Source organism: Macrobrachium nipponense, chromosome 22 (assembly GCF_015104395.2).
Source record: "Macrobrachium nipponense isolate FS-2020 chromosome 22, ASM1510439v2, whole genome shotgun sequence".
In the NCBI taxonomy this organism is placed as follows: domain Eukaryota; kingdom Metazoa; phylum Arthropoda; class Malacostraca; order Decapoda; family Palaemonidae; genus Macrobrachium; species Macrobrachium nipponense.
The window spans coordinates 67263676-67276888 of NC_087213.1; the positions used below are offsets into that span (position 1 = coordinate 67263676).

General features: G+C 42.9%; 1 protein-coding gene across 4 annotated transcripts in view; it reads left to right on the plus strand.

The window, feature by feature from the left end:
- LOC135198771 (sushi, von Willebrand factor type A, EGF and pentraxin domain-containing protein 1-like) overlaps positions 1–13213 on the plus strand; it is an 810178-nt gene that overhangs the window by 760007 nt on the left and 36958 nt on the right. For 3 of the 4 annotated variants that reach the window (XM_064226685.1, XM_064226688.1, XM_064226689.1), the window contains one exon: positions 10872–11736. The exons of the other annotated variant lie outside the window; for it this stretch is intronic. In XM_064226685.1, coding sequence (XP_064082755.1) covers positions 10872–10951 — 80 coding nt within the window. In that variant the 3' untranslated portion in view covers positions 10952–11736. Of the gene's footprint in view, positions 1–10871; positions 11737–13213 lie in introns of those variants that run through there. 4 annotated transcript variants of the gene reach the window in all.

A 13213-nucleotide genomic window follows, 5' to 3' on the forward strand; every position in this document is an offset into this window, starting at 1 on the left:
GACTGTGCCAGTCTGGAGGAAGAGCAATCTCTTACCTCGCCCATCAGACTGCTAACCTGTGGGCCAACTTGGTTCTTCGACGTAGGGACGCAGTCCTTACCCGAGTGACCAAGGGGGCCGGGCGTGAGGCGGCACTCGGGCTACGAAATGGACCTCTTAGGAGTTCCCCAGCTCTCTTTACGGGAGAGTGGTGGACGCTGCGGTGGAACAGCGGCGCACTGACGAGTGACCGCTTAGTCCACCAGGCAGTCTCGAAGGTTTCTGGGCAATCTCGAGTAACTGCGGCCAAACCAAAGAGCTTGGCTAGCGCTTCCACGGCGGCGAAGACGGTTGCACCGTCCAAACCCCGTGTGAAGACTCCAGTTGTTTCAACTTCTGCTAAAGGAGGCCGCAACCAGCCCTCCTTTCCCCGAGGAGGTGCGGGAAAGAAGTCGAAACGAGGAGGGAAACGCTAGGGACGGCGTTCCCCCTCACCTGCTGCCAGAAGTGGGGGGGTGCCTAGCGAGCCATTGGGCGACTTGGCAGCGCTACGGCGCCGAGAACTGGATAGTAGACGTCCTTCGGGAGGGATATCTACTACCCTTCGAGTCTCGGCCCCCCCCTCATCTCCAAACCGGTCCAGCTACAGACCTATGTCCGGGGATCAGCAAAGGACAACGCTCTTCGACAGGAGATCAAAGACCATGCTGGCGAAACGAGCTGTAGAAATCGTGGAGGACCAGTCACCGGGCTTTTACAGCCGCCTCTTCCTAGTGGAGAAGGCATCGGGGGGCTGCGGTCCGGTGATAGACCTCTCTCCCCTGAACCGCTTCGTTCGCACGACGCGGTTCACGATGGAGTCGGCACGCTCAGTGCTCGACTCGATCAGGGGGAACGATTTCATGCTTTCAGTGGACCTGAAGGACGCGTATTTTCAAATACCCATCCATCAGTCCTCCAGAAAGTACCTCCGCTTCATCTTCGACGGGACGGTGTACCAATTCAGGGCACTTTGTTTCGGTCTCTCAACCGCCCCACAGGTGTTCACGCGAGTTCACTCTGGTGTCGGCTTGGGCCCATTCGAACGGGATACGTCTTCTGAGGTATCTCGACGATTGGCTAGTCCTGGCGAGCTCCCGCTCGCAGTGCTACAGGACAGAGATCGACTCCTCAAGTTTTGTCGCGATCTGGGGATCGTGATAAACTACGAGAAGTCCGACCTCGAACCCAAGCAGAAGATGAAGTACCTGGGTATGCTGATAGACACGGTAGCAGGGCAAGTCTTTCCCGCAGACTTGCGTATCAGCAAATTCAGGGAGGCAGCCGGCCGGTTCCTGTCTCGGCAGGAACAGGCAGCACAGCAATGGCAAGTCGTGATCGGCCATCTGTCGTCACTCGAGAAGTTAGTCCCTCACGGGCGTCTTCACCTGCGGTCTCTCCAGTGGAGGGCTAAGGGAGAGTTGGTCTCAGGCCAAGGATCCTCCTTACTTTCCCGTGGCTATCACGGACAAGGTGAGGCAGGACCTAGCCTGGTGGCTCGACGACAAGAACCTCTTAAGAGGAGTGCCCATACACACTCCCCCCCCGGAGATGCTTCTGTTCTCAGACGCATCGACCGAGGGATGGGGCGCACACCTGGAGGAGTTGCTGACTGCAGGTTGTGTGGGACCATCACGAAAAGCACCTTCACATCAATTGTCCTGGAACTCAAGGCGGCGTTCAACGCTCTCCAAGAGTTTCGGGACCAGCTTGGTGGGACACTCAGTGGTGTTGATGTGCGACAACACCACAGTAGTGGCATATGTCAAACAAGCAGGGGGGGCTAGTGTCTCTTTCCGCTCCATCAGTTGACGGTGCAGGTGCACGAGTGGGCCACGGCTCACTCGATAGAGCTGTCAGCACGCTACATTCCAGGCAAGAGGAATGTAGTAGCAGACAAGCTCAGCCGTCGGGATCAGGTGATAGGGACCGAATGGTCTCTACACCAAGATGTGGCGGAAAGGCTCTTCACCTGTGGGGGCGACCGGTCGTAGACCTGTTCGCCACCCGGCACAACAGAAAACTTCAGGTTTTCTTTTCAGCTGTGCCGGACCCATGGGCAGCTGCAGAGGACGCTCTCCAACACCCCTGGGACAACCTCTTCCGCTTACGCCTTTCCTCCCTTCTGTCTGATTCGGAAAGTGATCAGTCGAGCGCTGATCACTCCCAATCTCAGAATGATCCTGGGTGGCTCCCAAACGACCACAAGCCTGTTGGTATCCGGACCTGCTGGCTCTTCTTTGCGGACGCGGACCGAGAGCTACCCACTTGGCACAACCTTCTAGCCCAGCCACACGTAGAAACGGTACCACCAAGCAGTCCAGTCCCTTGAACTTCATGGCTGGCTGTTATCCACCATCTCTTGCGAACGAGAGGCTTTTCTCGTAGCGCAGCAACAGAGATGGCTGGACACGTCAGACAGTCTCTGCAGCTGTGTACCAGGGGAAGTGGGCCGTCTTCTGTGGTTGGTGTCGTAGACAGGGTCTGTCTCCTCTCAGAGCCACTCTTCAGCAGGTAGCGGATTTCCTCGTGTTTCTTCGCCGAGAGAAGCTCCTCTCAGTACCCACAGTTAAGGGATATAGAGCCGCCCTGGCTCTCGTCCTAAAAACTGAGGGGACTGGACATCTCGAATTCGTTCGAGATATCCTTGCTAATGAGGAGCTTCGAAAGTCTTGCCCACCCAGGGAACTCAGGCCCCCTGCGTGGGATGTGACTCTCGTACTTAGGAGTTTGACTCGAAGACCCTTCGAGCCACTCCGAGAGTCGTCAGACAGGGATCTGACCCTCAAGACCCTCTTCTTGCTGGCCCTGGCATCGGCGAAGAGAGTAGGGGAACTACATGGCCTTTCTTATGATGTTAAACATACCAGAGGCTGGGGATCTGTGACGCTCGATTTCGTCCCGAACTTCGTAGCTAAGACTCAGAATCCGTCGATCCCTGACGACAGGTTCGAGTCTTTCACGATCCCCTCCCTCCTGGACTTCACCGATAACGATGCGGATGAGATGCTGCTTTGTCCTGTGAGGGCGCTACGGCGCTATCTGAAGAGAACTCGACATCTCAGGCCTGAGTGCGACGCCTCTTCGTTAGCACTGGGGTCACCAAGAAAGAAGTCTCCAAGAACACGCTTTCTTTCTGCTGCGTGAGGTGGATCAGGAGAGCGTACGAAGCTGATGGTAGCGACGACATCCGTACGCTCCGTCCGAGAGCCCACGAAGTCAGAGGTATCGGACCCTCCTTAGCGTTCCGTAAGAACTTCTCCGTGGCGCAGGTCCTGAAGGCAGGTGTCTGGGCCAACCAGACCACCTTCACGTCCTTCTACCTTCGGGATATTGCCCACAAATCCTTGGATACTTTTTCCTTGGGACCTGTGGTGGCTGCTCAACACGTTGTGTAAGCTTACCCAGCACCCGAGCAGGCAGAACAGCATCGATTCCTGGTATGACTGGGAGAATGAATGCGTGAATGAGAGAGTGACTGGCTTCTCTTCACCATCTTTTTCTACCTCTACCTGCGGGCAGAGGGATACGGTCGTTACCTTGCTGGAAGGGAGTCAGATGCAGGTAAGCTATTCAACAGAGCTCCATCCTATCTCTTTAACTAGAGATAGGAGTAAATATCCACCACTTTCTCCAACAAGGGGGAGAAAGTGGATGCCAACATGAGACAAACCCATTACTTTACATTTGCTCATGTAAAGGAAAAAAAAGTTCTTACAATGCTGGTACGAAGAGATACGCTTGCCTCTCTCTTAGTACTCGGCCCAGAGGTCTGACCATTGATCCTGCGGTGCACACCCGATCAATCGGACAGAGGCTTGGATCCCTCCCTCGTCTTTACGACCAGGGAGGCATTCCAGGGATGGACGAACACCAGTCTGTTCATCAAAAGACTCAGATTCCTCCCACCAAGAAGTGAGTCTTCCTATTGTTAAAGGACCGATGGTTTGTATTACGTGTCGGAACAAATGACAATTTGTCGAAAATTGCATTTTTCCTAACTATACAAACCTGAGGTCCTTTACATATAGTCCCTCCTCATGCCACCCCTCACTCTGCGTATTTTGCATGGGCCAAAAGCAAAAGTGATTTGTTTACCTCCCAGTCGCGCGGCGCGCGACTGTCGGACAAGCAGTTAACTACCGTTCTCCCCTTGTTCGAAGCTTACGACCGTTCCAGCTGCCGCTAGCTACTTCCTATTGTTAAAGGACCTCAGGTTTGTATAGTTAGGAAAAATGCAATTTTCGACAAATTGTCATTTTACCTTTCTTTTGACACAAATTGGAAGTCTCTAGCACAATATTTATCGATTTATGGTGAATTTTTGGAAAAAAAAAAATTCCTTCCCACCGCGTGCGGTAACTCTGCCAAAAATCTCAGAAATGCATGAGTCACCTTGTCGTAATTTTCGCACCATTTTATATTAGGCCTTACATAAAGTGTTATACATGAAAATGTGCACAATTTCATGCAGAATACAACTAAAAATAACTCATGGTTGTAACTTTTATCAGTTTTGAAATATTTTCATATAAATCATGATAAATAGAAAAAAATAAGACCGGTCAATTTTAACTCAACCGAAATGGTTGAAAAATGCAGTTGTAAGCTAAAACTCTTACAGTCTAGTAATATTCAATCAATTACCTTCATTTTGCAACAAACGGGAAGTCTCTAGCACAATATTTTGATTTATGGTGATTTAAAAAAAAAAAAAAAATTTTTTCCTTCCCTCCACGCACGGTAGCTCGGCCGAAAATCTCAGAAATGATTGAGTCACCTTGTAGTAATTTTTGCACCGTTTTATATTAGGCCTTACAGAAAGTGTTATACACAAAAATGTGCGCAATTTTGACTAGAATACAAAAAAAAAATAACTCATGGTTGTAGCTTTTATCAGTTTTGAATTATTTTCATATAAATCATGATTAGAAAAAATGCGGCCTTTGGTCAATTATAACTCGACCAAAATGGTCGAAAAATGCAATTGTAAGCTAAAACTCTTACAGTCTAGTAATATTCAATCAATTACCTTCATTTTGCAACAAACGGGAAGTCTCTAGCACAATATTTTTATTTATGGTGATTTTTTGAAAAAAACTTTTTCCTTCCCTCCACACACAATAACTCGGCCGAAAATCTCAGAAATGCTTGAGTCACCGTGTCGTAATTTTCACACAGTTTTATATTAGGCCTTACATGAAGTATTATACATGAAAATGTGCGCAATTTCATGTAGAATACAAAAAAAAAGTAAGTCATGGTTGTAGCTTTTATCAGTATTTAAATATTTTCATATAAATAACAATAAATAGAAAACATTTGACCTTCGGTCAACTTTAACTCAACCGAAATGGTAGAAAAATGCAATTGTAAGCTAAAACTCATACAGTCTAGTAATATTCAAACAATTACCTTAATTTTGCAGCAAACGGGAAGTCTCTAGCACAATATTTTGATTTATGATGACTTAAAAAAAAACTTTCCTTCCCTCCGCGCACGGTAACTGCCGAAAATCTCAGAAATGCTTGAGTCACCTTGTCGTAATTTTCGCACCATTTTATATTAGGCCTTACATAAACTGTTGTACATGGAAATGTGCGCAATTTCATGCAGAATACAACAAAAAATAACTCATGGTTGTAGCTTTTATCAGTTTTGAAATATTTTTATATAAATCACGATAAATAGAAAAAATAAGACCTTCGGTCAAATTTAACTCGACTGAAATGGTCGAAAATGCAATTGTAAGCTAAAACTCTTACAGTCTAGTAATATTCAATTAACCAGCTTCATTTTGCAAGAAACGGGAAGTCTCTAGCACAATATTTCTATTTATGGTGATTTTTTGAAAAAAAAAAAAAAAAAAAAAAAAATTCTTCCCTCCGCGTGCGGTAACTCGGCCGAAAATCTCAGAAATGCTTGAGTCACCTTGTCGTAATTTTCGCACCATTTTATATTAGGCCTTACATAAAGTGTTATACATGAAAATGTGCACAATTTCATGTAGAATACAACAAAAAATAACTCATGGTTGTATCTTTTATCAGTTTTGAAATGTTTTTATATAAATCACGATAAATAGAAAAAATAAGACCTTCGGTCAACTTTAACTCGACCAAAATGGTAGAAAAATGCAATTGTAAGCTAAAACTCTTACATTCTAGTAATATTCAATCAATTACATTCATTTTGCAAGAAACAGGAAGTCTCTAGCACAATATTTCAATTTATGGTGAATTTTTGAAAAAAAAACTTTTTTACGTCCGTGCATTACAAATTCATGTATTATTTTGTGATATTTTCTCTGTGTTGCTTTGATCATTTTACAATTTGTCATATACCAAAATCATCGCAATTTTGTGTACAATACAATAACAAAAAATTAACTCATTAGCTTTAACCATTTTTGCTCACAGCGCAATTTGTATACAATTATATATGAAAAAATTTTTCGTGCTGTCATATATTTTATTATTTATATAAGATAATGATAATTTTTTTCATTTCTGATGGTTGCATACTAAACTTTAGGCAATGACAAAAAAAGGAGCTAAAAATGAACTCTTAATCTTAAAAACTAAGTGTGCTGTGATTTATTGAAAAAAACATTTTTTCTGCTTCGGCGCCAACTCCCGAACGCCGCCAGCATACAAGACACTCTTTGGGAAATAGCGGCTCAGCGTTTAAGGGTTAATTGAACTACTACTTGGGACTGCCTTGCAAGCCTCCCAAGAGTTACCAGTTTCGATTTTTAGATAATAGTGGTATTGTTTACAACAACACCACAGCGTTTGCATTCACTGAAATCCGTTTTTGTTAAAATGCAAAAGCTCGAGCGTATTTTCTTGCGCTCGATGGTTCTAGCCAAACTCATTCCTTCATGGAATGGATTACCTGGCAACTCAGAATGACAAATAAGCGAGAGCTAGTGGTGTCCGGCCTGCTTGCCAGCCCTGTCTGCCACAGCCAGTTCTGCTGGCTCTCCGAGATAGTTTTGTCTCTCCTCCTCTGCGATGATTGACTACCGAATCGAATCTCTGCCCAGCAATCACAGACTTAGGTCTCTGGTTGGCTGAATTCTCGCATATGTGGTTGACCATCTCTGCTGCATCGCCTTTTGCTGTTGCGAGAATTTCCAGACAGAGATATCTCACTAGACTCTGTATCATCATTCTGGTTACCTCACAGAAACAGAAGTCTGTAGCCAAGTCTTCCGCTTCATCACACCTGCCGCTGCGATGATGCAGAATGATTTCTTCAGACATCTGAGTTTATCTTCTAAATACATCTCATAATTTGTAGGTGTGCAATTATACTTTGTTCACCCCCGAATTGTAGATGAATAATGGAAGACTTCGCCTGTTGCCCGCCCTTCCAACTCTACTTCCAAGTAATACAATGTCCTCCCTGATCTAGCCAATGAGAAGTGGTTCTTCAGGCAGTACAATCCCTGCGTTTTCATTACTGAAAGGCGCTCCGCTTTCATTGCAAACTCCGACTTCTCAACGAACAGCAATGAAATAGTGGTTTAGCGTTTTCAGTCCTCTGTAAAACAACAGGGATTAAAGCCGTTTTCACTGGTTGGTGTCATCGACGGGACTCTTTCTACGTTCAGAATCTTGAGAGTTAACTTCTCACGATTCAGCTGTGAAGACGTAGGTCCGCATTCGCCTTAGTATTTCACTGACATATAGTATTGTTTCTTCTTTGTTGAGATTCAACTACTATGAGAACTTCTGTCTTGCCATCAGGGTCCTTGGTCTCAGAAGGCAATTTACTTGAGTCTGATGGACGCATGCCTTGAGAGAATCATCATCTTGTCTCCCAACATCGATGGCAAACAAGATAGACGATTTGTACGGTTTCTTGGCATAACCATTTAAAAGGAGAGTGTCATGTGACTACATCTCGGATGCATGACTGCTTGCCTCACACTGAGTGCAGTCAGTTGGCAGCTGTTGAAGAGTCCAAGACCGTCATGAGCTACGCTGTGGACTTTGTATTGGTTGATCCAGATCAGTCATTACTTTGTCCTATTGGCATGTTCCTGTACCCATAAGGATTGACACCCACCTGGAGTATCGGTGTCTTTATCCGCTGCGGAATATTACGAGACTGTGAGAGACTTCTCTGCAGTTGGATAGTCCGGTGGATGGGTACTTGTCATCACTCCAAAGAATATGTTGGACAGGAAGATAGATAAGATCATTGCGACCATATTTATCTTTCCCTTTGGGCCTGCCCACAGGTCCTTTGAACCTCATTTCCTTGGACCAGTGGTGGATGCTTGCAGGTTGTGTGTACTTACCCAGCTCCTTCAAGAGGACAAGTTGCATCTCGCCTATAGTGTGCTGTTCTAGAGGTAAGAAGGATGAGAGAGTGACTGGCCTCTCCCCCTTCCCCACCTCGTCCTTCCACTCCTCTTCCTTCGGGTTGAGGATAGGACTCGAACTTACACTGGCTGGTCAGACGATTGATGCGGTAAGCTTATACATAAAGTATCTTTTTTATGTTTCTTATCAGAATCATAGAAGCAATCCTGCTCCTTCATCTAGCAAGGGGAGGAAGGAGACTGGCAATAATGCAAACCCTTCCCAGAACTTTGAATTAATGTCTCCAACTCTAAATATCCTTCACAGCCCATTTCCGGATGAGTTACGATTCCTCACTCATTTTGAAAAGTCCCAGAAGTCTGACTCTTGATCATGCAGCTCCTATACTCCGATCAAGTTGTCAGAGGCAGGGCACTCATCCTCGCTCTTACGACCAGGAGTAGCCTAGGTGTGTAGAACTTCAGTCAGTTCTATAGGCTCACTCATATTCCTCCCACCAATCAGTGAGTCTTCCTTATGTAAAGGACTGAGGGTTTGTATATCGTGTAGGAACAAATCACAATATTTGGAAGTAAATTGTATTTTTCCTAACTATACAAACCATAGGTCCTTTACATACATGCCCACCTCATGCCACCCCTCAATCTGAACCTCGGCCGAAAGGCAAAGTGAAGTGTTTACATCCGGGCAGGCTAGCCTACCTGCCTGCCACACAGTAGTTACTGCCTGACCACCTTGTTCAAGAATTTAACGGCCGTAATTCCAGCTACGCTTTAAGTAATTCCTTATGTAAAGGACCTCAGGTTTGTATCTCAGTACTGTAGGCTACATGTCCTTTAATGAAATTCTCTCTCTCTCTATCTCTCTCTCTCTCAGTACTGTAGGTACATATCCTTTAATGGAATACGAATTACTGTATCACAAACATAAAATTACGAAACAAACACCAAGAAGTTCACAGTGCCTTCGAATGAGTGCGTGCATATGTGTTGTGCTAGGCCTTGTATAACGATGCGCACTGTGAGGTTATTTAGACTTGCGATAATTTACACTAAGGTCGGTTGTTATGACTCCCTATCCTCATTGGAGTGTCTTGGATTTCGATGATAATTTCTAAGTTCATTCAGTATCTTCTTTCTGATGCGAGGTTCTATTGTTGAAACACAGAGTACGAAAATATCTGTATTCTCTGAGTCTACATTGTGAAGATCAGATAAAATTGGACAGGTCTTCCAAGGAAGCTGGCTTAATGAAGTCTGACCTACAATCTGGTTTACAAATCATAAAGTGAGCAGACAGTAGCTCGAACATACACACAGATGACATAGATTACAAGTCATGTAGGCCGTCTGGGTTATAGGTCACTGTGGTTGTCTCAAGCAGGAAGATTTGTCATTAGTTTACAAAACAATAGATTTGATGACCACAGATGACGGCAAACCAGACGCTGACTGATACAACACGTCAGCTTAGCCTAAATTAACTTATCGGGTCCGATCACATTCCTGCAAGCAAACTGGTTGACCTCTTGGGTCACTGGTTTTAATTAATCATAGTTTTAGTTTTTATATATGGAATAATATTCCATATTTTTTTTATTATGTAACACTTACATATGTACATAATTCTGTATGCATTACCGTTGTTGTTGTTTTTTATTTTTCTTTTTGCTTGATTACTGTACTACTGTTTTTAATACAAGTTTAGTTTATTCTATGATTAGCATACAAAAAAAGTAAGAGAATATTACATCTCTAATCACCATAAACATATTTAAAATGCTCATTTCATATGTAGGTAGGATAAAACCCCACAGGTTGCACCAAGTTCACTAAATGCATGGAACCGAGTGTGTCATATGTACATACCCTATGAACTTGATGGCATTTATAATTAAGTTTATAAAACTAAATAAGAAAATGTGAAAATGCAGTAAAAATATAAATGAGAATATACTATAGCATAAAATATCAACAAAATAGTGTAAGAGTGCAGTATGCGTTACCGTACCATTAGACTTCATTGCATTGGTTCTCAACCTTTTTATTATCAAGCCCTCCTCTAAGAGGTGGTCCTTCCCTCCATGCCCCCCTTGCATCTTATAGTAAAATCCCCTCCTAGTTTAAAAGAAAATAAAAATAAAGAGAAAGAGAAGGGTTGTTTTTCTTCTTTTGGGAATGAATTAGTGAGCTGATTGACACTGCCTCTTAGCTACTAGATCTTGAATGCACAGTTGAATGCCAGAGTGGGCACAAAGTAAGTCCCTTTCAACATTCAACCTGTTTCTGTATTTAGTCTTGAGAGCAACAAGCATGGAAAATGCAGCATCACAAAAGATACATGGATCTGAACATAAGTACTTAGGATCCGAATGAGTCCAATTAGGGTAGTTGACTATATAGGAAACAAACGTTATAAGGTGATATTTTTGCTTTTGTTCATAAACTTCAGAATATTAGTTCCCCACTCTTATTAAAAGAATAAAGAACATAATTAGAGTTTTTTATTTTTCCCTAGGGCTTGCGCCCCCTCTGGAAATTGCTGTTGTCCCCCTAGGAAGCCTGCCTCCCAGGTTAAGAACCACTGCTTTAATGTAAACATGCATCAGTTGTTCTCTCTCTCTCTCTCCCAGTACTTTACATACATATCTTTTAATGGAATATGAATTAATGTATCGTAAACATTAAACTCCCAAGGAATTCACGACACCATTGTATGCATTGTGCATGAATTTTAAAGTAATTTCAATATTGTTGTATCATTACTGCTTCATTAATTCTAAACCATGAGAACTGCTAACCCCGTCGCAAACTAGATTCATCGTAAAATGATGCATCATAAGTAGGGGAAATGCCTGTATATGTGGTATTGAGAAAGTTTGGTGAGGAAGGGTACTCAGTTGCCTTTGAACATACCTAGATTTTTCTACTCGCCAATATCCAGATTTCACCATTATCCGATGACCCATGGTGCTATTAATCTGGATAATTGAAGGATTACTTATACATGTGGTTCCTCTCTTTTTCTTAAGCTGATTAGCATTAAATATAGCGACACATTTTTATACTCTGAGCAACCTTTTCTATTTAATTGGCATCTCATATATCTTCATTTTTCAATACAATAAGGACTGATATATATTGCATATGTAAATGGACTGATATATTGTGTATTTTTTATATGGTATATGCATGCCTTAACAGTAAATAACATAATTTCCCTTTTTTAGATTATGGAGTCAGGATGGCTTTAATCATTGGTTGTTAAGAATAAATGGTTTGGATGTAGCATGACTGTTGTTTCTTATTTTTGAATGATAAATTTGTTATAAGCTGATAAAATACACTCCAGAATTGCTGTACTGATAATATACAAGGTGTTTCATTTTCCTAAACAAATAAAGCTTCCAAAAATGTTTCAGATATAGCTCTAAAGCTGATGCACACAGTAAAGTGCTTTGTGTAGCATCATTTTTAGGAGCAATATTATATCTGTGCCATCTGAGTTAGCAGAATAATAATTTTTATAGCTCTGTTCTTGGGTGAATTTTACACTAAATCAGTGATTTTAAAATAAAGCAAATTTCTAGTATTTTTCATGTGAAAAAGACTGTCTCACAGACTTCAAGAATTGAAAGAAAAGTCTCACTCCTCAAGCCCAGCTTCCACTCTACTATCTACAAGCAGTTGTCTCTCATTCTTATGTGCCAACACTGGTCTGGAAGAAGGTAAGGGAAGAGGGTTCTGAAGACACTGATTAAATGAGTTCGTATAAATTCTTGTACTGCAAAATCATCATTTTTTATACAAACCATGTATTAAAATATAGGAGGAAGACAAAGCAGATGATCCCCTGCAGAGAAAAGTAGTCAGAGTAGAAAAAATACAAGCTTGTAAACGACACAGACACAGAAGCAATGTTGACCTAGGAAATCCAATTAGCTTCTGTACTTAATGGGAGCAACAGGAGACTTCAACCCCTTGTATTGCATGCATAAAATATCAAAGGAGTAAAGGAAGGCATTTCAAGAAAAACATGTTTCCATGTGTCACTGGCAGATAACATTAAAAAAGGATGAGAATGAATGACAAGGATCCCTTAACCTGTAGTGCATGACCTGTCACATCAACCAGACAAAAAAAAAATCTGTCATATACATAACAAGCAGGCAAAAGAAATTTGCCAAAGTCAAAGAAATTTATCAACAAAGGCCTGCTCTAACAAAGGCACATCTGCAGTATTGAGCTTGAGCTGTGCAAGGGCCTCCTGAGATATATCTCACTATGTTCAACCAGAAACCTCCCAAAATTAACATGGATTAACATCTTCAGAGAGAAGTAGATTCCTATAACTCGAGGAGGGATGGACAAGCGTGACATGGTTGAAATGAACAATGACACCAGAACAGCTTAATGAATCAGAGGATGTCAAGTTGCATGAAATATGAAGTTAACAGAAACTGCAGATGCCAAAAATACAATATATTCCCCTACTACTTGGAGGCAGAAAGGATTCCAGGGGCCACCGAGAATCCACAGTACACAGAATGAGAGCACAGAAGCAGGTGAGTATAGAAGAGAAGTCAACAACCAGAACAATCATCCAAGCCCACTGGATACAGGCAGAATGTTAATTAAGAATGAGAAACCACCTACTAGTAAAGGGACACCGGGCTAAGGAGGAGGACCAGAGAACTCATGAAAAGAAAAAACCTCATTGAAGAGAAACCTGTTCATGCCATTCTCAAGTTATCTGGTTCAGGGGTTGAAAATTAATCTAATCAAATGAGAAGGGAAGGCAGGTACTGTTTCCCATACTAAGAAGGCAGCTTAGGAATTTAGGAGCAGCAGACAGACAGA